This window comes from Orcinus orca, chromosome X (genome assembly GCF_937001465.1).
Source record: "Orcinus orca chromosome X, mOrcOrc1.1, whole genome shotgun sequence".
Classification (NCBI taxonomy): Eukaryota; Metazoa; Chordata; class Mammalia; order Artiodactyla; family Delphinidae; genus Orcinus; species Orcinus orca.
Genome location: NC_064580.1, coordinates 63693494 through 63719241, shown reverse-complemented (window position 1 = coordinate 63719241; position 25748 = coordinate 63693494). Strand labels below are relative to the sequence as shown.

The following is a 25748-nucleotide window of genomic DNA, read 5'->3' as shown; positions in this document are numbered from 1 at the left end:
TGGGTCTTGTTTTTGAATCCATTCAGTCAGTCTATGTATTTTGGTTGGAGCCTTTAATCCATTTATATTTAATGTATTTACCTATATTTATGTTCCTATTACCATTTTCTTAATTGTTTTGGGTTTGTTATTGTAGGTCTTTTCCTTCTCTTGTGTTTCCTGCCTAGAGAAGGTCCTTTAGCATTTGTTCTAAAGCTGGTTTGGTGGTGCTGAATTCTCTTAGCTTGTCCTTTTCTGTAAAGATTTTAATTTCTCCATCAAAACTGAATGAGATCCTTGCTGGGTAGAGTAATCTTGGTTGTTGATTTTCCCCCTTCATTACTTTAAATATGTCTTGCCACTCCCTTCTGTCCTGCAGAGTTTCTTCTGAAAGATCAGCTGTGAACCTTATGGGATTCCCTTGTATGTTATTTGTTGTTTTTCCCTTGTTGCTTTTAATATTTTTTCTTTGTATTTAATTATTGATAGTTTGATTAGTATGTTTCCTGGCATGTTTCTCCTTGGATTTATCCTGTATGGGACTCTCTGTGCTTCCTGGACTTGATTAACTATTTCCTCTCCCATATTAGGGAGGGTTTCAACTATAATCTCTTCAAATATTTTCTCAATCCCTTTCTTTTTCTCTTGTTCTTCTGGGACCCCTATTATTCAAATGTTGGTGCGTTTAATGTTGTCCCAGAGGTCTCTGAGACTCTCCTCAATTCTTTTCATTCTTTTTTCTTTATTCTGCTCTGTAGTAGTTACTTCCACTATTTTATCTTCTAGGTCACTTATCCGTTTTTCTGACTCAGTTATTCTGCTATAGATCCCTTCTAGAGTATTTTTAATTTCATTTATTGTGTTGTTCATCACTGTTTGTTTGCTCTTTAGTTCTTCTAGGTCCTTGTTAGACATTCCTTGTATTTTCTCCATTCTATTTCCAAGATTTTAGATCATCTTTACTATCATTATTCTGAACTCTTTTTCAGGTAGACTTCCTATTTCCTCTTCATTTGTTACATCTGGTGGGTTTTTCCCTTGCTCCTTCATCTGCTGTGTGTCTCTCTGTCCTCTTATTTTGCTTAACTTACTGTTTTGGAGGTCTCATTTTCGCAGGCTGCACGTTTGTAGTTCCCATTGTTATTCGTGTCTTCCCCCAGTGGCTAAAGTTGGCTTAGTGGGTTGTGTAGGCTTCCTGGTGAAGGGTACTAGGGCCTGTGTTCTGGTAGATGAGGCTGGATCTTGTCTTTCTGGTTGGCAATCCACGTCTGGTGGTGTGTTTTGGGGTGTCTGTGGCCTTATTATGATGTTAGGCAGCCTCTCTGCTAATGGGTGGAGTTGTGTTCCTCTCTTGCTAGTTGTTTGGCATAAAGTGTTCAGCACTGTAGCTTCCTTGTGGTTGAGTGGAGCTGGGTCTTGGCATTGAGATGGAGATCTTTGGGAGATTTTTGTCATTTGGTATTACATGGAGCTAGGAGGTCTCTTGTGGACCCATGTCCTGAACTTGTCTCTCCCACCTCTGAGGCACATCCCTGACACCTGGCTGGAGCACCAAGAACCTGTCATCCTCACGGCTCAGAATAAAAGGGAGAAAAAAAAAAGAAAGAAAGAAAGAGGAAGATAAATTTAAATTGAATTAAATTAAAAAGTTATTAAAATAAAAAATAATTACTAGAAAACATTTTTAAGTAATAAAAGAAAGAAAGAATGAAAGAGAACAACCAAACCAAAAAACTAATCCACCAATGATAACAAGTGCTAAAAACTATACTAAAAACAAAACAAATCAAAAAACGGATGGACCAAACCCAGGACAAATGGTAAAAGCAAAGCTATACAGACAAAATCACACACAGAAGCATACACATACACACTCACAAAAAGAGGAAAAGGTAAAAAATATATATATATATATATCATTGCTCCCAAAGTCCACCTCCTCTATTTGGTATGATTTGTTGTCTATCCAGGTATTCCAGAGATGTAGGGTACATCAACTTGATTGTGGAGATTTATTCCACTACTCCTGAGGCTTCTGGGAGAAATTTCCCTTTCTCTTCTTTGTTCATAGAGCTCCTGGCTTTCAGCTTTGGATTTGGCCCTGCCTCTTCGTGTAGGTCGCCTGAGGGCATCTGTTATTCACTCAGGCAAGACGGGGTTAAAGGAGCAGCTGATTCGGGGGCTCTGGCTCACTCAGGCTGGGAGAAGGGTGGGGTACGGTGTGCAGGCCAAGCCTGTGGCGGCAGAGCCCACCGTAACTTTGCAACAGGCTGAGGCATGCCGTGTGTTGTTCTCCCGGGGAGGTTGTCCCTGCATCACGTGACCCTGGAAGCGGCGTGCTGCACTGGCTCCTGGGAGGGAAGGTGTGGCTAGTGACCTGTGCTTGCACACAGGCTCCTTGGTGGCTGCAGCAGCAATCTTAACGTCTCATGCCTGTCTCTGGGGTCCGCGCTGGCAGTTGGGGCTCACGCCCGTCTCTGGAGCTCCTTTCAGCCGCACTCTTAATCCCCTGTCCTCAAGCACCAGGAAACAAAGAGGCCATAAAAAGTCTCTTGCCTCTTCAGCAGCTCCGGACTTTTTCCCGGACTCCCTGCCGGCCAGCTGTGGCACACTAGCCCCCTTCAGGCTGTGTTCACACAGCCAACACCAGTCCTCTCCCTGGGATCCGACTGAAGCCCAAGCCTCAGCTCCCAGCCCCGCCTGCCCCAGTAGGTGAGCAGACAAGTCTCTCTGGTTGGTGAGTACTGGTTGGCACCGATGCTCTGTTCGGGAATCTCTCTGCTTTGCCCTCTGTACCCCTGTTGCTATGCTCTCCTCCGCAGCTCTGAAGCTTCCCCCCTCCACCACCCAAGTATCCACCCGTGAAAGGCCCTTCCTAGCGTGTGGAAAACTTTCCTCTTCACAGCTCCCTCCCACTGGTGCAGGTCCCATCCTTATTCTTTTGTCTCTGTTTTTTATTTTGCCCTACCGAGGTATGTGGGGAGTTTCTTGCCTTTTGGGAAGTCTGAGGTCTTCTGCCAGCATTCAGTAGGAGTTGTGTAGGAGTTATTCCACATGTAGATGTATTTCTGGTGTATCTGTGGGGAGGAAGGTGATCTCAACGTCTTACTCTTCCACCATCTTGAAGCTCCTCCCTGTCCAGAGGCTTTTTAGTTTAAAGTATTCTCACTTAAAATTTTTGTTTTTGTTTCCTTTTCTTTTGGTGTCAGATCTTAAAAATCACTGCCAAGGCCAATATCACTGAGATTTTCCCCTATGCTTTCTTCTAGGAGTTTCATGGTTTTACGTTTTACGTTCAAGTCTTTAATTCATTTTGAGTTAATTTTTGCATGTGGTGTAAGATAGTGTTCCAGTTTATTTTACATGTGGCTGTTAACTAGATTTACTGTGGTGATCATTTTGCAATTTATACAAAGATCAAATCATTATATTGTAAAACTGAAACCAATATAATGTTTTATGTCATTTACCCCTCAATTTAAAAAATAAATAATGACATTTATTTCTATCATGTGATTACATTTACCAAAGATCTTTATATCTTCATACAGATCCTAGTTATCATCTAGTGTGTTTTTTACCTTTTATTTAACCTAAAGGACACCCTTTAGCATTTCTTTTAGGGTAGTTCTAGTGATAACTCCTTCAACTTTTGTATATCTTGAGATGTCTTAATTTCCCCCTCTTTTTTGAAGAACATTTTTGCTGGTTATAGAATTCTACATTGACAGTTTTTTTTGTTTTTTTCCATTAAGCACTTTAGTTTCTGATAAGAAATTGGCTGATAATCTATTGAGAAGCCCTTGTATATGATAGGTCACTTCTTGCTGCCTTTTATATTCTCTGGTTTGGGCTTCTGACAGTTTGATTGTAATGCATCTTGCTGGGTTCTCTTTGGGTTCATCCTGCTTGTATTTGTTTGTGCTTTTTGAATTTGTAGGTTCATGTGTTTCATTAAATTTGAGAAGATTGCAGCCATTATTTCTTCAAATATTTTTTCCACCCTTTCTCTCCCTCTTTTACTTCTGGGACTCCCATAATGCATATGTTGATCTAGTTGCTGATATCCCACTCATTTCTTAGACTCTGTTTCCTTTTTTCTTTTCCTCTCTGCTTCTTAATATCAATAATTTCAAGCTTCGTGTCCTCAGGTTCCCTGATACTTTCTTCTGTCTATTGAAATCTGCTGTTTGTCATTTCAGTTATTTTACGTTTCAACTTCAGTTTCCTTTTATATTTGCTATCTTTTTGTTGATATTCTCATTTTGTTCATAAATCCTTTTTGCAATTTCTTTATTTTTTTTGTCCATGTTTTCCTTTGGCTCTTTGTGCATATTAAGGATAGACGATTTAAGGACTCTGCATAGTAGGTACAGTGTTTGTGCTCCATCCAAGATGGTTTATTAAAACCATTTATCTTCTTGATAAATTAAGAATAAGAAAAAGTTACAAATTTTGTTTTACATTCATTTATCCCTTCACCAATGCTCATTTATCATTCATGTAGATCCAACTATTTGACTATTTGTGGTGGCTTCTGGAGATTGGGATCAGCTCTTATTTACCCAAAATCGGATCTAATGTGGCAACTGAGGATATCATAGATATATAAAGTAAAACTTAATAGGTTGATTCTTCACATACTGTAACTTTCTGAGGATAGTAGGGTAGAGAGCCAAGATGGTCTAGATTGGCTTCCGTGAAAGGAGGAGAAGCGACCTTGTTTTTTATTATGTTTAGGGAGTAGGACCAGATGAGGGTTTCCACACATGGGCTGGGGGTTTGCATAGTTTGAACATCCCTACAGGCACCATGGCACAGAGCACTCAGACATTCTTACTTGTTTGCCCAGATGTAGGGCAAGAGGGAGAAGGAGAGGTGTGGGGCCTAAATATTCTCAGTAATCAAACATCAAAAATGGAGTCAGATTATTTATTAAAATTCACCTCTGATATTTTACTCATGACTGAAATGTGTTATATTGCATTTAATTGAATTCAAACCTGTTTAAGCATTATGGCACTCTATGGGACTTGTGGCCTGAGGCCAGTAAATGTTCAAGTTACTCTTTAACTTCTCAAAATATACAACATTGAGTTCTTGAATAAGTCATTCAATACAACTTCTACTTTCCATCAGTGATGTCTGGAATTCTGAAGGGAGTTAGAAGAGTTTTGGTATAGTTTTGTGTTCTGACTCCACTATGTACAGAGAAATGTGCAACTTTGATTTATATTTTGGTTATCTTTATCTATAAGGCAAGAAATTTGCAGAGTTCTTTGCCCCAATTGGGGCAACTTTGGACCATGAATTGTTGCCATTGCTCAGACAAGATGGCCAGCAAATGACTGCCTGAAGTTTGGCCAATTATCCTGACCTTTAGATCCCATCCTTTATCAGTGATGTCTCAGTTATGGGATGGATAGCATCAGCTCTCCAGCAGGCACTATCATATGCAATGGCAGCAATACCACCATGTAGCACATCGACTCCCATTTCTAATCATTCAGTTGTTCCCAACGGGGTCCCCAGGTGGCCAATGGGTTCTAAGAGAAGTGGACTCCCTCTGGCACCATTGGATCTGTCAAGGGACTGAGGAGAAGGAAATCATTTCCTCTTGTCGGTGTGATACACCAGAGGGCTCAGGTTTGGATCTATCATGTAAGTACCATTTTATTTCAATAAAAGGGCCTCTGTGGCCATATAAGTTCTGTAGAGTTCCTATATCCATGAATTGAGGCATAATGGGTAACTAGATGTAGAAAGTCATAAGTGCAGTCCTGTGATACCCTCCATTCCCAGAAGGGCTCAGTATTTGGCCAGCAGTAGTCACTTTAAGGCTGTGTAGCATGGGTTGGAGAAGAGCAGATTTTTGCACCAGAAATGTGTGGGCAACTTATGACCATCATTGTCAGAGACGCCAGAAGGCATGAAAGGAATGTACACAAGCCTCTATAGTGAAGGAGTTTCTGCTGTCACTAATGGGAATACCTGTTGTATTGCAATTTGTATAGAGTCTAGAGCTTTTTATTATAGGAGGTTACACTTTGTAGTGAGTTTATTTGCAAATAAGAGAAGAAATGAGCTTAAGCAAAATTTGTAAATGAGAAAATCTGTTGCTTCTAGAACCAAAAGGACCTAAAAGATGTTGTGTTTGTCTTAACATTGTGAGTGCTGAATGCCAATAGCTGTTTCTTTGACAATACCAGAGATAGAGCAGCCCTCAGCTTATCAGATAATTTTCAAGAATTTAACTGAAGTAGTGAGACACTGTTATGTGTGTGACAATGGCCCGTCTCCTTTTTTGTCCTCCTTTATCAATGTTTTATGTCCTGAATGAGTCAAATGATATGCTTGGAGGAGTATGACATCATTGTAATGTCACACCTATGCTCTTGGAGAAAATTGGATGTAGTTAATATCTTGCACTCTGGTATGCAGAACGATGGCTCCCCCCACAAAATGACCATGCCCTAATCCCTAGAAACTGTGAATATGTTATCTTGCATGACAAAAGGGTCAGATATGGGGATATATGTATATGTATGGCTGATTCACTTTGTTATAAAGCAGAAACTAACACACCATTGTAAACAATTATACTCCAATAAAAATGTTAAAAAAATTACTGTTAATTAAGGAACACCAGACATCTCAAAAAAAGGGGGGGATTTGCAGGTGTGATACAAGTTACAGATATTGAGATAAGGAGGTTATCCTGGTTTATCTGTTTAGGTAGGCTCAGTGTAATCACAAAGTGTTTATAAGTAAAAGAGGCATGTGGGAGAATCAGAGTCAGAAAAGTTGTAATAATAGAAGCAGTGTTTGAAGTGATGCTATTTCTGATTTTAAGATGGAAGGGGGCCATGAGCCAAGGAATGTGGGCTGCCTCTAGAAACTGTAAAAGGCAAAAAACCAAACCAAAACAAACAAAAAAACCCCCCCGCAGATTATCCCCTAGAAAGAATGCAGCCCTGCTGACATCTTGATTTTAGCCCTGTGAGATACATTTTGGAAATCTGACCACTGTAACTGTAAGGTAATAAAGTGTGTATTGCTTTACCACTAAGTTTATAATAATTTATAATAGCAGTAATGGGAAATTATACACCTGAAAAGATTGTGTATGATGGCAAAGCTGTTGAGGCGTCCATGGATAGCCAGGTAAATTTGTACTGTGTCCCTTTGAAGGTGAATGCAAACTGCAACTGAAAAGCTGTTAAAATAGGCATTGAGCAGAATATATTAGCCAAATCTGTAGCTGCAAATTATTTACCAGTTTTTGATTGGATGGAGTCAGTAGTTTCAATAATATTGGGTGTTGGGACCTTATTAGGTGGGTTGTGGAAATTCACCAAAGTGTACCATTTGTATTTTCCAGGTTTAAGAACAGGCTAAATTGGGCTGTTAAATGGAGAAACAGTGGAGATAATGACTCCTTCTCTAAATAGGTGTTGTATAGTGAATTTCAATCCTGAAGACCCTGCACAGCTAAAAGCATAAGCTTGCCAGCAGATAGCAGCATAACTCAAAAAGCATGCTAACCAGCAGATAGCAGAGCCAGTTAGCAAGCCAAAGTAAGAGAAGAAAGGCCTAGTGGTGATGGTCATCTTCTAGATACCCTTCTCACGGTGTCAACTGTGGTGGTCATCCTGAAGAATCAGGGTGAACCCATTCCATCCAAGACTGGTTTAGATGGTGAGACTGATGATGCCACACATGCATTAAGAGGGTATAAAGAGATTTCTTTTTTTACTCAAACAATGGACTTTCATGGGAGAACAGGGCAGGCTCCCATGTAGGTCTGGAAATGACTTGATGGAGCAAATATAAGAGACTGGTTTTGTGGTAAAAAGGTGAGACTGGGGTGAGGGTCCCCTGCATGGTTTAAACTTCCCACTAGCACAAAAGGAGGGAGCTCCTAGGCTTTCTTAGCACCTTGCCCAGATGAGGAAGAGGAGGAGGTAAGTGTGGAGCTTGAAAGATGTAAGCAGTCAAACATCAGACTCTTTATTACAGTAAGCATACTATATTTACATCTTAACTTTTGGAAGTCTGACTTATTTGAGATTAGCTTTATTGTATAGGCACATGACCTGCTGGTAGTTGTTTGCTTGGGCTACATGATACTTCCCAATGTAAGTAGTCAAAGGAATTAATTCTACTCATCTAAAATTTATAAGAATATAGATGTGTGTTTGTTTGAGTATGTGTGTGTGTTTCTGCATGTGTGTGTAAAGCTTGACATTCTAGCACAAACAGTGTAAATCATTCCTTCCACACCTTGCTTATAATGGGTCTCCCTAACTTGCTGTACTTGAGTTGACACATTAACAAGTGGTTATAGCTAAACAAGTCATTTGAAAAGAGTAAAATTATTTAATTCAAATCAATATTGTAGAGCCTTTGGCCTTCTGGAGAGGCCCTAGAAACTTGGAATAAAAAGGAGATTCATAGAATCACCACCACCCACTCGACTACTACCCACATCTGTGCTCAGGATTACACAAGTATGTAGTATTTGTGCAAATCTTTCATCAGGGTTTGAACAAGGGAAATAGAAAAGAGGTGCCAACCTGGAAAAGTGGCAGTTAGTCAACCTTGAGAAAAAAGGGAATAAGAAAGACATCTGAGCAAAGAGACTTCTTTTGGTCTATGTGTGAAAAAGGAATGACAGAGAAGGCTCACATAAAGGTAAGTGTATAAATACACTTGTCTTAGTTTGGGCTGTTAGAATAAAATACCATAGAGTAGGTGGCTTAAACAACAGATATTTATTTCTCACAGTTCTGGAGACCAGGAAGTACAAATTCAAGGTGCTAGCAGACTCAGTGGGTAATACCCCACTTCCTGGCTTCTAGACAGTTTCCTTCTTGAAATATGCTCACATGGTTTCCTTGGTGCATGCATATGGAGAGAGATGGAGAGATCTCTTCTCTCTTCCTCTTCTTACAAGGACACCAATATTATTATGAGGGTCCCAACCCTCATGACCTCATCTAAGCCTAATTACCTCCCAAAGGCTCCATTCCGAATACCATCATATTGGGGATTTGTGAAAGACATGAGCTTGGTGGGGGGATACATTTAGTTCATAACATTTTATACCTGGCTCCCCAAAATTCATGTCCTCACGTATTAAATACTTTCATTCCATCCCAATAGACCCAAAGTCCTAACCCATTGCAGCATCAAGTCTCAAGTCTGAAGTCCAAAGGCTCATCTAAATATTATTTAAATCAAATATAGATGAGACTCAAGGTATGATTCATATTGATGAAAATTCCTCGCCGGCTGTGAACATATGAAACCAAACAAATTACATGCTTCCAAAATGTAATGGTGTCATGAACATAGGATAGACATTTCCACTCCAAAAGGGAGAAACAGGAAAGAAGGAAGGGGTGATAGGTCCCAAGCAAGTCCAAAACCCAGCAAGGCAAATATGATTAGATCTTAAGGCAGGAGAATAATCCTCTTTGGCTCCACCCTTCAGGCCCAATGGGGAGGCAGCATCACACCTACGACTCATTGGGGAACCCTCCCTTCAGCTAGGCAGGACACAGCCCACATGACTCTCTATGAAGGCCCAGCCCATGCTGCAGTTCTCCGTAGTGATCCTGCCCTTTGAAACCAAGGTGGAGACAGCTGTGTACTCTGGGCCTGTGCACTCTGGGCCTGTGGTGGGCGTAGCAGCCCTGATGATATCTGAATTGCCTTTAGGATCCTTCTTCCTTTTTCTTCAGTTCTTGGTGAAGGCCTACTTCCTTACTAACCTTTTTTTTGATTGATTGAAGTATAGTTGATTTACAATATTGTGTTAGTTTCAGGTATACAGCAAAGTGATTCAATTATTCAAAACATATAACTGAATATATATATATGAATATATATATATATTCTTCTTTTCCCTTATTGTTGCATCACAGTTTATTGCAAGATATTGAATCTAGTTCCCTGTGCTATACAGTAAATCTTGATTGCTTATCTATTTTGTATATGGTAGTGTGCATCTGTCAATACCATACTCCCAGTTTATCCCCCACTTCCCCTTTGGTAACTATAAGTTTGTTTTCTATATCTGTGAGTCTGTTTCGGACAGCCACCTTCTTGATGTGTGTTCACATGGACATTCTTCACTGCGTGTTTGTAGAGAGAAAGAGAGAGAACTTTTCTCTCTTTTTCTTATAAGGGCACTATCAGATTCATGAGGGCTCCATCCTCATTACCTCATATAAACCTGATTATCTCCCAAAGGTCCCACCTCCAAATACTATCACAGTAGAGATTATGGCTTTAATGCATGAATTTGGGGAGGACACAGACATTCAGTACATAACAGTGCCTCGGAACCTAGAATGAGACAGAGGGCGGAACCAGGAGAAGGGAAACCAGGGACAGGGTGAGATGCAATAGGCTTGCTTGTGAGTTTCAGTGATGGGCGCAGGGAGGAGGAAAGTAGGGCTGTCCGATGAGCTATCTGATTCTATCCATATGGTCAATCCTCTTGTGATTCACATATTAGAATCCCCTTCACCCCCAGCATTGTGGGAGACCCTTATTTATGGGGATCAGTGCGTTGCTACAGCAATAGACAGTAAAAAGATTCCTTCCTCCTTCATTCTAAGAGGGAGAGAATGAAAAAGTGCCTAACCTGCCAGTATGAATCTTCTTGCATAAGCTATCTGTCCACTTTGCCACAGTCATGAGCCTGTCAGATTTTAAAATAACCTCACCTCTAATTTCTACTTGAAGGTTTTAATTATAAATTTAAGCAGCGACACAGGCACTGACTTACCTCCCTGTTTATCAACCAGCAACTCAGAAGAGCACTGTGGTGCAAAGCATCAGCTTTAGAGTTAGACATATCTGAGTTTGAATCCCACTTCAGCTATCTTCCAGCAGTGCACCCTTGTGCAATTTCCTTTAATCTTCCAACCAGAGTTTCTTTATCAGTAAAGTGACAGGTAAAATAAAATGTAGTAGCAGATTTAAAATCAACATTTGAAGCAGCAGAAAAAAACAATGTATCATGTATAAAAAGGAAAAGCATATATTAATGGTGCCAACGAAATTAAACAATCGGTTGCAAAAAGTAGATAGGTGAAAAGGATGACAAGAACAATGATCACAAGGGAGAACAGGGAAAGGGCCCTAGATTAGGGGTGTCCTGAGGAGGATTCACACTTGCTGCAACTGGAGCAATACTCAAAAGTGTAAGTGAGGAACATCTGGCCAAGTCAGAAAAAGTTGTGAGCATGCAGATCAAGAGAACTAAACACATTCTAGGGGGGAAAAATCAATGAAAGAGACATTCTTGGACATATTAGACACACTTTTAAAAATCTCCATGTGTAACCCTATAGCAAATCAAATGAAAACAGCACCCACAGATTATCTGAATATCATTAAGGATATTTTAGGCAGCAAATAACAAAAAATCACTCAAATTGGCTTAAACCATGAGGAGAGTATTATCTTGAATAATAGGAAGTCCAGAGTTTAGGAAGGATTTAGATTTTGTTGCTCCAGTGGCTTGATGAAATCTTGGAGGACCAGGTTCTTGAAATCCTTCTCCTTTGCTCTCCACCATATCTACCTGGGTTGCAAAGTGACTGATAGTAGTATTAAGAGGAGTATAACGTCCAGCAAGGGATGAAGGCCAGCTTTCAATGTCATCTTTTTTTTAATTAAACTTTTATTTTTAGATAAATGTAGATGCTTTTTTTAACATCTTTATTGGAGTATAATTGCTTTACAAAGTTGTGTTAGTTTCTGCTGTATAACAAACTGAATCAGTTTTATGTATACATATATCTCCATACCTCCTCCCTCTTTAGATGCATTTTTAAGAAATAATACAGAATGGTCCTGTATGCATTTTGTCCAATTTACCTCAATAATAACATCTTGACAAACTATAGTACCCTATCACAAGCAGGATATTGGCATTGATGCAATCCACTGATCTTAAACACATTTTCCTAGTTTTACATCTACTCGTGTATGTGTGTGTGTGCGTGTGCGGTCGTTTCTTTTAGATTTTGCCACATTCGATTACAATTTTTTAGGTTCATGAGTCCGCTACCACAGTCAAGATACAGGGTATTTCTATTATCACCAGGATACCACAAGTTGCCCTTGTATAGCCACCCTTCCCTGTCCGCCACTCTACCCATAACCCCTGGCAACCACTAATTTGTTCTTCATTTCTATAACTTTGTCATTTTGACTTTCATAACTTCAAGAAAACTATATAAATGAACTCATACAGTATATGATCTTTTCAGACCAGCTTTTACTTTGAGCATAAAGCCCTTAGAAAAATCCAAGTTGTTGTGTATATAAACAGTTCATTCTCTTTTATTGTTGACTAGTATTCCACAGTATGGATATACCACACTTTGTTTACTGTGTCATTTAGCTACCTAGGACATTTTGGTTGTTCCCAATTTTGGGCTATTACAAATAAAGTTACTATAAATAAATGTGCTCAGATTTTTGTGTGAACATGAACTTGCATTTATCTGGGATAAATGCCCAGGAGTGCATTTGCTGGGTCATATGGTAGCTACATGTTCAGTTGTTTTTGTTTTTTGTTTTAGAAACTGCCAAACTGTTTTCAAGAGTAACTGTTTCATTTTACATTCCTACCAGCAACGTATGAGCAATTCAGCTTCTCTGCTTCCTTGTCAGCATTTATTGTTGTCACTATTTTTTATTTTAGCCATTCAGAAAGATGTGTAGTGATACCTTATTGTGGTTTTAATTTTCATTTCCCTAATGGCTAATGAACATCTTGTCGTGTGTTTACTTGCCATTTATATATCCTTTTCAGTGAAATGTCTGTTCATGTCCTTTGCCCATTTTCTAATTAGAGGATTTTTTTACTGTCAATTTTGAGGTTTAAAAAAATATGTATTCTAGATACAAGTCCTTTGTCAGATATGTGCTTTGCAAATCTTTTCTCCTAGCATGTAGCTTTCTTTTATCCTCATCACAGAGTCCTTTACGGAGCTGAAGTTTTCTATTTTGATTTTTTATTTTTGCGGTACGCGGGCCTCTCACTGTTGTGGCCTCTCCCGTTGCGGAGCACAGGCTCTGGACGCGCAGGCTCAGCGGCCATGGCTCACGGGCCCAGCCGCTCCGCAGCATGTGGGATCTTCCCGGACCGGGGCACGAACCCGCGTCCCCTGCATTGGCAGGCAGACTCTCAACCACTGCGCCATCAAGGAAGCCCTTCAATTTTGATTTTTAATGTGGAACCAGTCTTGCATTCTGAGTTAACCTTCACTTGTTCATGATGTATTATCCTCTTTTATGTAACAGTAGATTCAATTTGATAGTATTTTGTTAAGGATTTTTGCATTTATGCTAATGAGTAATATTGACCTGTAGTTTTCTTTTAATATCTTTGTGAATTTTAGTATCAAGATAATGCTGGCCTCATAAAATGAGTTAAGATGTGTTCCCTCCTTTATTTTCTTATAAACTTTGTGTATGTTTGGTATTAATTTTTGCTATGTATTGATTGAATTCTCCAGGGAAATTCTGTGCAAAATATCGTGGACTGCCTAAGAACTGTTCTGTGAAGAGAGTTCATAGTTTGCATCAGATTTTGGAAAGAGTTTTTTCTGTGTTCTCCAAATTGTAAATAACTGCTACTCATTTACAGATTTATATGTATAAGTGGCTGATTGTGGCATGTGCTTTTGGCTTGTTAATTCTATCTAGTAAGTAATATACATGTTTACTCTGGAATATGTATTTTGAAAATTCCTAAAACAAATTCTCTGGAGGTCTCCTCCAGGTCTGTGGGAGTTAGGTTCATTCATGCTCCAAATTCTTTCCTCTTTCTTGGAAAATATTATGTTTCAATACCTACCAAGGGCAGCTGAGGAAGGGGAAAATCATCCTAATATGAGAAAGAACAACCTGATGTTGGGGGTGGTGTGCTATGTTGGTGGGGTTCAGTTTAAGGATATATTGGAGATGATTGTAAACTGATTACAATAAAAAGTTTAAGGCCTTTCTCTAGAATCCTGAGACAACTTGTCGCCTAATGGTCCCCTCAAATCACAGCTCATCTGCCTACTATATGATGTGCTGGTATATCTAGAGAGATAAGGGTTGGGGAGAGATTATTTCTTCCTAACTTCTACATGGAATGGTCATACTCAAGGTGAGAACTGACATCTGTGGGAAAAATAAACACTGTCCACTGGTCACAGTCCTATTCCATCAGTGACTCAGGAACAGGCAGTACTGCCCCTAGATGGTGGAAGTATAGCTTCATAGGGCTAAGTAAAGTGGTAGCTCCTCATGGTTAACTCCCCACCCTCACCAATCCTGACAACCCCATCCCACCTGAGGTTGCTGCCTGTATTGATAGACACTACAAATATGATGAAGCAAAAATAACCAAGCATGCCAGCATTTATTACAAAACAACCAATGGAACAGAAGAGGGGAATGTGGCAGTAGAGGTGTATTTATATCCATTCATGGGTCTATGTTTGCAGCATGCATGGTTCCAGGCCATGGAATTTTTATGTGTATTATATCCTACAAAGGAAAATGGAAGGTCAGCTGATCTGGGAGAACCTTGAAGTCAGGAGACCTGGGGATTCTCCTGTTTTATCAGAAAGGGGAGACATTTTGGAAGGGAGAAATCAGAGAGTTAGAGGGTGGGGCATAGTTCTCACCCAAAGCATCTTGTGAAGCAATCCAGGGCTCTCCTGAATGGGGTCTTCCAAGACTCATGGGGAGCAGCAGGTTGGCTTGACAAGCCACTGACTTGAGATTTGTTCTCAATAATATCAATCAAAACAACAAAGGCCACGGGTTCCTCATCTGGGTCATTGACAGCCTGCAGAAAGAAAGGAAATATCATCACTCTAGTAGTCCCTATAAGCCCTATCATTTGTCTCTTCACACAGCCCTGGGGAAGACTCCCAGGGTTCTTCCTTAAGTGATGTCCCAATGCATATACAGGGCATGGTTTAGGGTTGAAGTCTGTGGTGGGCATTAAGATATGAACATCTGTCCCCTCCTTAACCCCCCCATTAGATCCTCGAGCTAGGAGACCCTTTTCACCCCACTCTGTTTGAGCTTGGGTTGCTTTTATTTGGAAATTATCTTCAGAAACACAGTCTGACAAGTAGGTGAACCCATTAAGTCTAAATCTCCTAAATGATATAATTGCTGCATTTAATAGCTTCATCCTACTTCTACACTCCTAAGTGAACAGGAAAAGTCCTCATGCCATTTCCATTAGCTCAGAAACAAATAAGGAGAAACATTAATTTCTGTATTTGTCTTTATTAAAATAGAAAAAAGTTTTGTGACAATTGTAGGATCTGCCCCAACAAATTGAATAATGCTGTGATAAAATAAACCTTTGTTAGAGAGTGTTCAGCTAGGCAATTCAGAGCTCTTTGAATGATCCAAGATGTCACTGCCAGATGTAGACAACCCTTCTTATACGTGCTCCTTCATTTGCCAACAAATGTTTATTGAGTGCTTACCATGTGGCAGTCTGTCATTGTGAAAGTCAAAAGGCTGCTCCTATTGTATACATTAAAATGTCTTAGATAATTGGGAGGATTGAACATTTTTCCTCTGTTTACTGAATTTCTTCTTTTATCAATTGTCTATTCTTTCCATTTTCCCTTCCTGGGCAGTAGTAAATATCTTTTTTTTTCACTTCATTTATAATGTTGCATACACCAGACCACATCTGTCTAAATGCTTATTTACCATTCAGTCTTGTCTGGTTCGGCTGCTATTCTCTGATTCACTTAAGGTGTCTTTTGGACAGTGACTGCACTGGCACTGTTGATCTTGCCCTATCAGGCTGTCCTTTCTCTCTGTTCCATTCCTTTCTGTTCACACAGTGACTCGCCACAATTTTAGAAACATATTTAGCCAGATCCCAAGGTTCATCTTGTACTTAAACAATGACATGCCACATTTCTTCAACAAGAAAAATTAAAGGGGAAAGATGGAAAACCAATCAATTCAGTTCTTTCTTTTATCCACTGTTAGTATAAGTACAAAACTCAGGTTACACAACATGAAATGAAAAAATACCATGAATAAAAATACTAAAACATCTTATCCTAAGTTTAAAGACAAAGGGCTCAGTTCATTGTGCTCTTCGGTCCCCTTATTTTAACCTGTAGTTGTATACCTTGGAGGCCCATGAATTGCGTGGATGTCTTCCACCTCCAGCTCCTGAAACACAAGACACTGATTAAGAAAGCCTTTTCCTTTAATCCCTGTACTTTGATTTTTGCTCAGTTTTATGTCCTATGTTGTAGTTGAACCCTTGGAAATCAAGAAAATGAAGAGGCACAAAGTATAATGATGAGTCTACTAGACAGAACATTGGTGCCAAAGTCAAGAGATCTGAGTTCCCAGGGTGTTGCCAATCATGAACAGCACCTTGAATAAATCAGTATCACATCATCTGGCCCTTGCAACCCGAGAAAAACTGGGTTGCCATACTCACACTGCCATATGTAAACATGCATTCATCTTGACACAAGGCCTGTGAGTAGAAGCTAAATACAAGAAACAGTAGCAACGTCACACAAGTATTAGCAAAATGATAAATAAGACATTTTCAATCACTGGGGAGAATAAGCATTATTTCAGTAAATAGTTTTGTAACCACTGTTTAACTATATGGGAAAAATCAAGGTGACTCCCAAAGCGATGAGACAAACCTGAATCCAAATATCGTTTAATAATTAAAATCTCAGTTTTCATGGATACACAGCAGAAAGAAGAGAAGAAACTATCAGTATCTTGGCAATGATTTATTTTTGGTGTGCGTTGGTGAAGAACAGATCATTTGTGTCTTCCTATTTAAACTTTCCTGTGTTTTTAAATAAAAGGAAAAATGGAATTTTAACATCTTTGATAGGTGAAATAAAGGTAATTAAAAAATTTTAAGCATATTTTCCAGTTTTGTAAAGAATTACCATTTCTTGCCTTCTTGACAGACAAGGAGAATTTTTGCTAAACCCTGGACATTAGAGAAAAAAATATAGGTAATTAAATAAAAATCACTTGAATTCCACTGTTCAATAGTATCACTACTAACATTCTCTATTGCCTCATTGCATCTCTGCATTGTGTGTGTGGGGGGTCGGGGGGTATGTATAGTAAGATTTATTTTTTTTCAGTTTCTAGTTTATTATTTTCATTGCTCTAACATCTTCCATTTTATTTTTGTTAAAGTGCTTGTTCTTTTAAATTGTTATTCCCCATTAAATAATAAAGTATAAGAGGTTATGCGTTTGCCTCCATATAACTTTGCCATGTCTTCTACATTTTAATGGAACGAGTTCTTATTTTTTTAATGTTCTCAATATTCTTTACCGGTAGCTTTGGATTTCTTTTAACCAAACAATTATTTAGGACATGTTTCTTTCCCATTTTACACAATGGTGAGCCTTTTTCTTTAAACTGTTGTCATTAAATTACAGCTTTTTTATTGATACATTGTAGTCAGAGAATATGACTTTTACCATTTCCACCCAGGCTTAGTTGAGGTTTTGTGTCCTAGTAGTTGATTCGTTTTTGTTTCATGCATTCTTTTTTTTTGAATTTTATTTTATTTATTGTTTTTATACAGCAGGTCCTTATTAGTCATCAACTATATACACATCAGTGTATACATGTCAATCCCAATTGCCCAATTCAATGTATAGTAAGATTTTATACATTGAGATCTCAATGCGTATATAACATAAAAATCATTTTATAAGGTACTTTGCAAGCATACTTCATTTACTTGCTCTCCTCCAGACAACTCAACTCCCTTTTGTGATACAATGCCATGTACTAATCAATGAATTTGGTAAAGTTGCAGGATACAAAATTAATGTATAGAAATCTCTTTCATTCCTATACGCTAATGATGAAAAATCTGAAAGTGAAATCAAGAAAACACTCCTATTCACAACTGCATCAAAAAGAATACAATATCTAGGAGTAAACCTACCTAAGGAGACAAAAGACCTGTATGAAGAAAATTATAAGACACATCAAGATATAAATCACATCAAGATCCTTATTGACCCACCTACTAGAGAAATGGAAATAAAAACAAAAATAAACAAATGGGAACCAATGAAACTGCAAAGCTTTTGCACAGCAAAGGAAACCACAAACCAGACCAAAAGACAGCCCTCAGAATGGGAGAAAATATTTTCAAATGAAGTAACTGACAAAGGATTAATCTCCAAAATTTACAAGCAGCTCATGCAGCTCAATAACAAAAAACAAACAACCCAATCCAAAAATGGGCAGAAGACCTAAATAGGCATTTCTCCAAAGAAGATATACAGATTGCCAACAAACACATGAAAGAATGCTCAACAGCATTAATCATTAGAAAACTGCAAATCAAAACTACCATGAGGTATCATCTCACACCAGTCGGAGTGGACATCATCAAAAATCTAGAAAGAATAAATGCTGGAGAGGGTGTGGAGAAAAGGGAACACTCTTGCACTGCTGGTGGGACTGTGAATTGGTACAGCCACTATGGAGAACAGTATGGAGGTTCCTTAAAATACTACAAATAGAACAACCATATGACCCAGCCATCCCACTACTGGACATATACCCTGAGAAAACCATAATTCAAAAAGAGTCATGTACCAAAATGTTTATTGCAGTTCTATGTACAATAGCCAGGAGATGGAAGCAACCTAAGTGTCCATCATTGGAAGAATGGATAAAGAAGATGTGGCACATGAATGAAATGGAATATTACTCAGCTATAGAAAGAAACGAAATTGGGTTATTTGTAGTGAGGTGGATAGACCTAGAGTCTGTCATACAGAGTGAAGTAAGTCTGAAGAGAAAGACAAATACCGTATGCTAACACATATATATGGAATCTAAGGGGAAAAAATTGTCATGAAGAACCTAGGGGTAAGATGGGAATAAAGATACAGACCTACTAGAGAATGGACTTGGGGATATGGGTAGGGGGAAGGGTAAGCTGTGACAAAGTGAGAGAGTGGCATGGACATATATACACTACCAAACATAAAATAGGTATCTAGTCGGAAGCGGCCGCATAGATCAGCTCGGTGCTTTGTGACCACCTGCAGGGGTGGGATAGGGAGGGTGGGAGGGAGGGAGACGCAAGAGGGAAGAAATATGGGAACATATGTTTATGTATAACTGATTCAGTTTGTTATAAAGCAGGAACTAACACACCGTTGTAAAGCAATTATGCTCCATTAAAGATTTTTTAAAAATCAATAACGAATACTCTCCCCTCACTTTAGTCTGTTCTTGGTCAGAAAGCAGTGGTAGCAGCCCTATCAAGCCCTGCAGTGTTAGTGTGACCTATTTTGGAAGAGGTGCCTCTCTGGGCAAGAGCCGAAAGCAGTGGAGTGCTGGAGGGTACTCTTACTGGAACATAAGAGGCGACTATCACATTGTCGGGAATTTTGTGAGCCAACTTTTAAACACAGCTGTCATTAAAACTAAATCGTATACAGTAACAATTACATTACATACATTATATTGAAAACGAACATAATACATGATCAAAAGTCATCGACTCCTAATATTTTCCTACATTTTTCTATTAGCTATGCTCTTGAGATTGTGCTTATTTATTGTAACTGAATGATGGAAATGCATCTCTTCCCAACTCTGCATCAAAGGCCATCAAGTTGGTAGCTTGAAATCGGCAAATGCTACAACACAGTGCGATTCTTCCAACCCTCGTCCTCCCCCACAGAGCCTGTTGTTAAACATTTACCTGCATGGCACTGGTTGAGATTGATCCACTCTGCAGATACCCTGGTGTGGTGGATATCCTCAGATCCAACCAGTGTTGTTATATACCATACCAGAGTCAAGGGCTAACTCACAACTGTTATGTAAAGTGATATTTTAAACCTGCGACCAAAGGATGGTTCACGAAAGATGTTTAACGTCTACCATTTATAACAATGTCCTAAGACGCCCATACTATGCCATTAAGAGACTTTTAAAAGAGGTATAGCTCAACACGTGTCGGGGTGTGGTGGGGGTGGGTGGGCAGGATCATGAACATCAGCAGAGGACTGAGAAACAAGTGCAGGTAGATCTGATCAATTCCTATAGATTGTTACTTTGAGTATGAAATAAAGGGATGATTCTTGAAAGACCCTTCTGACTGGGCGTCTGTGGCTTGAAGCTTTGAACTTCTCACTCGACACTTTGTAAAAAAGTAAATTTATTAGCTAATTTAGGGCAAGGCAAAGAGAAGGGAGTCTCCACCCATCTTTGGCTAAACATTTCCCTTCAAACACTTGTGCAACTCTTTGAGCGCATTTCCTCATATGTAAAAGGGTGATAATAATGCTTAGCTTACAGAGCTGTTGTGAGGTTATATGTGCTTAGCATACGGTGAACACAGAATAACGAAATGATAATGATGCTTCCTTGTATTTCCTGGGTCCTTCAAAAGTAGTCCCCAGGTCTAATTCATCTCCCCTCTTTGATTCTTCTTGTCCTGATTGGCTTCAGTTTCCCCCCACTGTAAAATACATATTGGACTAGAATCAAACTGGCATTCCATTGGCCAAAGTTGGCCTGCTGGGATGTGTTGTTTGGCCCATGTAAAGGGCTTAAAGAGGAAACCAGAGCCAACATTTGAAAATTGAGATATTTTACATAGAAATCTAGAATTTCATCTTCTCTTGAAAAATCAGGAGATGGGGCAACAATGAGCCCACATTCCTGCATGGCAACAATTGGCTAGAGCCAAGTGACAGCTGCCCCCTTAGGTAGAGCATGCACTGTCAATTGGCCAGACCCCATCTGGCCTGCTCTACTCATTTATATAATCTGCTTGATTCTGCAGACATCTCAATTTGTGGCCCTCTGGACAACTGGAAGCAGTCTATGCCAGGAAAGGCGTAGGCACTTACTTGCTGAATGAATAAATCTCCTACCCTTTTTTTTTTTCCTCTACCATTTTCTTATCTAGCCATGTTAAGAAATCCCAGTTATTGAGTAAAGAGCTTCTCCCTTTGAAAAGTGAATTGAACAAGTCTGTTAGAGTCAGGAGAGTCTAAGTTATACTGTGGTAACAAACAACTCCTATATCTCAGTGCCTTACAACAAGGGTTTATTATTTGCTCACACACACAAACCTAGACACAAAATGAAAACATCCTCAGATTTTCACATGCATGGATAAGTATATGAGCGTGTCAGTATGTTCACAATCACGAATCCAATAAAACCTCTGGCAGATGAACATATGGACTCACACAGAACCCTATTTAGAGACTGATCAGCTTAGATTGTACAACCCTGTTTTCATAAGAGACATTAAAAGGCCCTGGGATCCAAGAAAGTAAAGGATGGAGGTACAAGAATATCCATCCTCAGTCAAGGAATTGCCCCGTATAAAAAAACGGGTCTGAAAGCTTATATAAGCGCCTAAGGGCTTAGAAAAGGACGTTAAGAATTTTGGACATTAAGCATTTTGCAAATGCATACATAGGCAGTATTTTAGTGAGTTCTCCCCCTCTGGGCTTCTAGCTCAAGGGGGAGATGCACCCCAGGTGTCCATTAGGCAGAGAAACAGAGCTGGCTGGCGCAGGTCCAAGAGAGGGGTTAGGAGGCTGAAGTCCTCTATCTCCAGCAGGAGCTGTAGACACAAAGAAAGGGGTCAGGGTCAGGTCACACCCATTTTCCCTCCTGGCTCTCCCCTCTTTTTTGTTCCACCCAATCAAGGCTTTGTCACCTGGACTGTATTGCACAGAACTCTTCCTTGCTGGTTTGCCCACCTCAAGTCCTGCCTCCTCCAAACCCTCCATCACAGCCACCACATTTCTTTTTGTCAAGCCCAGTGTCTCTGAATATGCTCCTCCCTAGTTCAGACATTCCCTGGCTCCTCATCACCCACAGTGGCTGATCTAACCTCCTAAGCCTGGCATGCCAGACCTCCGTGACTGGTAGCCTCTCCACCCTCATCCCCTCTGTTCCAGCAGTTCCTTCAGGGTGGCTGCTTCACTCACACTCCATACCGAATGCACCATTTTGGTCTGGTCGTGCCCAGCCTTCCCTCTCAGCCTCCCTAGGTGTCTATCTCGCCTCCAGTCCTTCCTCCCCAGGCTCATCAGTGAGATACAGCCGCAAAACACGACTTGTGAAGGCATCCATGCTCCACCTTGAGACTGGAAGCTCCCTGAAGGCAGGAACCAGATCTCCTTCTGCACTAGGCTCTTGCCACCTATGTATGTCCTTCCCAGGTCACAGCAGACTTCAGGGGTCTGGATACAAAGTCCTGGGCCGGGAATCAGGAGACCTGGTTCTTCCACTTGATATGCTGCATGCCCTAGGGTAGGTCCCTGCTACTCTTAGGGACTTGGTTTCCTTATTTCTTGACATCAGGGCACTGGACATTTGGTGTTGAGCACAATGCTCGATAAACCGATGATTCACTGAACAACCATGTACTGCCACTTCAAGAGTCAGACTGAGGAGCTTGGCTGCCTGGGCCCAAAGAGGTTCAACCCCCAACCCCCCTCCTACTCTGACTTCCCAGTCAGGCCCTGCTTAACACAACCGCCTCCCATTTCCCAACTATCCCCAACCCCATGTTCTCCTTTCAAAGACCAGGCTACCTGGTGCAACTCAGGGCTGGAGCACAGAGATGGAGCCAGAAGGGGCCTGGGAAGATTCTCTCAGAGCCAGCAGAGCCTCGGCCGCTTCCAGTTTTCGCCGCCACTCTGAGGAGGCAGAAACCGAGGCCTGGTCGGAAGCTTTGGGAGCCTGCGAAGCAAAGGATGTGAGAGAATGGGAGCTGGGAACCCACACCTCCCCCGTGCCCCTTCAGTCCCCAGCTACCCTGAGGCCTTCTGCTCTTCTCCTTCACTAAGCTTGGCCCCTGCCAGGGTTCTGGACCCCACAATTTCCCCAGAATCCGTGGCTGCAGTAGAAGGGGGTTAAGGGTGGCACAGGGCTGGAGGATCAGAGTTGAGCATCTAGGAACAAGGAAAGGAGAAGCCAGGGGATTTACCCCTCTGGCAGGCACATACTACCAGTAGAGAGAGAGGAGCAAGGATTTTGCAATATCTGCATGTGGGAGTCTGAATGCCAGCTGGCCATTAGTCGTTGTGGCTTGGACAAGTCCGTTCCCCTGCTTGGACTGTCTTCTTTTCTGTACCTTTCTTTTTCTATATCTTTCCTGAGACACTAATTCCTCCCAGCTTTTTCAAAACTCCCAAGGCAACAGTAAAGATTATGGGAAGTCAGAGGTGTCTGTGTTTTAATCTTCAAGGCACCTGGAGTGACGTGATTACTGTCCCTGTCCAAGGACTGGTTCTTGCCTCCATATTCCCCAATCAAGTTTCCCAAGGCACTTGAAGGGCCAGCTTGGCTCATCTCCAGGAACTTTTCTCTGACGGTTATTAGACTCTCGCCTGGGTGAGATGGTGGGCCTCACCATCATGGCCCCCCTTCTCAGCAGGAGCTTCTATCCCATCGATTTGTTTCATGTGGAATAACAGCCTCCAGTTGTCAAAGGCCTGCTATGTGGCAGGCCTTGTGCTAGTCCGCTTGTCAATGTTATAGGTGTAGAATATTGTCCCCTCTCAGTACACTGATAGGAAAATAGAGGCTCAGAGATGTAAAGTTACTTTTCCAAAGTCTCACAAATTGGAAATGGCAAATCTGGGAGAGCTCTGTCGTTGCCCCATAGTCTGAGATGCCACCTTCTCCTCCTCCTCCTCCTCCTCCACTTGCACCGCACTGCCTTCACTTCCTCTTTCTTGCTGCCATGGCCTTAACCAGAAGGTTGGGCACTCAATAACAAAATATACAACTAGCTCCATGGTCCTTCTCACTCTACTCACCTGCTGGGCAGGGCAGGGGGTCTGTGTGTCTTCCTGGAAAGAGAAATTGTTAGTTGCTTCTTCAAGGGTGCTGGAGTCCAGGACAGAGACAAAGATTCCGAGGCCAGACCGATCAGCAGAGCTCCTTGGGAGCTTGTCTGCAGGAGCAGAGAGCACAGGTTGGAGTCAGGGACCAAGCCGGCCATGGAAAGGAGATGTGGGCATGTTTTAGGACAACGATAGGAGCCCAGGATGTCAGAGTTGGGAAGACCTTGAAGACCAGCTAGTCCTACTCTTCATTTTGGGACTGGGGACTATGAGACCCAGAGAGAAGTATTTTTTTCCCCCAGGGTCATATGGCAAGTTGCAGTAGGGTTAGAGATGGTACCCAGGTCTTCAGGACACAGGAAGGGGTCTGGGCAGTGGCTGAGGTGGAAGCTTCCCACACTGGCCCCAGACTCCTCCCCAGGGGTTGCACAGGGGTGGGCCTCAAGCTGATGTTCTCCTTCCCAACTGTGAGAGACTGGGGACAGCTTAGGTGAGCCTTTCTCCCTGACCGTCTCCCCCCGACTCTACCTCCCACCCAATCTGAGGCCTCATCCCACTGTGGACCTTTTTGACCGCACCCCCCCCCTCAGATGTCTCCAGCCCACCAACACTTGGTAGATGATACTGATGAGGTTTTATAGTTGGGGAAGCTAAGGCCCAAGGAGTAACTTGCCCAAAGCCACATCGAAATTGGGTGGTAGGACTGGTGACAGAACTACTCATGCTCCCTACACCCAAAACTCAGACACCCTCCCTGGCCAGAGATACTCACTGGGGACTCCTGCTTGAATGGCCAACTTGTTGACATGACTGTGAGCTTTGGGAGAGGTGGTCCCACTCCTTATCAGTCCTTCAGTCAGGTGCCTCTTTCGGAGTGGCCCCTGCTCCGACTTCAAGGTACTCTCAGCAGGCAAGATGCTGCAGTGTTCCCTAAGGTGGGGGATTGCAGGTCTAAAGTCAGTCACCTTTAGAGGAGCCCACTCCCCTCCCCTTGTCAGACACCATACTCACGAGAAGAGGGCACACTTGTGACACTCGCCACCCTCGAAGAGGCAGTAGTGCTCCTGGTCCTTGACTTGGGCAGTGATGCCGTGTTTGTGGCAGCGGGCTCTGCGACGTTTAGCTCTTCTGGGGCCAGGTTCAATCCCCCATGGGGCTCCGGTCTCAAGTCCAGTGGTGGAGTCAGGGGGGCCGCAGGGCACAGCAGGCATTTCATTGGGATCCATGGTTCTAGAGCAAGGAGTGGAGGTCAGGGTGGCCACATGATCCCCTACCCACAACGTACTTCCTCTGCCCTTGGAAAGCCCCATCTGAGGCGGCTGGATTCTTCTCCACCCAGCTCACCGTTGAAATGAGATTGTACCCTCCCTTCTTACTTCGTGTAGCCTCCTTCCCAGGGCGCTCCACTCACGCATAGGCAGGTTGCAAGAAACTCTGGGCATGGGTCCTGTATATTTTCAATCCAATTACTAGTCTCTCTGCCTACCTTCACTCCACATAGACACCCTTCACAGGCATGCACATGTACTCTCACGCCCCCTTCAACAATTACTACTTCCCTTTCTCATGTATCATCTTGTATTCTGCTATGCCCAGCTATTATTCCTGGCATCCACTTCCACAATTGTCTTCCTAACCTCCGGCATTCATTCACTCCCTACTCATGATTCTATGCCCCTCTGCATTCAATTCTATTATTAGTCTCCTGTATGCCCTACATTCAATCTTCCTCTTACCTTCCATTCCGATTTTTTTTCTTGCACCCCATTGAAATCTTAATTATTCTCTTGCTCCCTCTTTAAACTGACACCCCTTTGCATCTCATGAAATCATATTCTGCTGGATCTCAAGCCC

The 25748-nt window shown here is 41.5% G+C and overlaps 1 protein-coding gene across 1 annotated transcript; it reads right to left on the bottom strand.

Moving 5' to 3' along the window:
- Positions 1 to 21132: 21132 nt before the first annotated feature.
- Positions 21133 to 25120, bottom strand: LOC101281888 (doublesex- and mab-3-related transcription factor C2-like). The gene is made up of 5 exons (XM_033418040.2): positions 24906 to 25120; positions 24667 to 24824; positions 23868 to 24004; positions 22638 to 22785; positions 21133 to 21658 (listed from the first exon to the last, which is right to left on the bottom strand). Exons 1-4 carry the CDS (start codon positions 25118 to 25120, stop codon positions 22648 to 22650), a joined length of 648 nt encoding a protein of 215 aa, XP_033273931.1. The 3' UTR covers positions 21133 to 21658; positions 22638 to 22647.
- Between the last annotated feature and the right edge of the window lie 628 nt (positions 25121 to 25748).

Bases quoted from the DNA above. Each gene is read 5' to 3' on its own strand.
- LOC101281888 (XM_033418040.2), bottom strand. From the start codon at position 25,120: ATGGATCCCAATGAAATGCCTGCTGTGCCCTGCGGCCCCCCTGACTCC. The intron at 24,825-24,905 runs GTGAGTATGGTG...CCCCCACCTTAG, and splicing joins CACAAGTGTGCCCTCTTCTC to GGAACACTGCAGCATCTTGC. The intron at 24,005-24,666 runs GTGAGTATCTCT...CTGCTCCTGCAG, and splicing joins CATTCAAGCAGGAGTCCCCA to ACAAGCTCCCAAGGAGCTCT.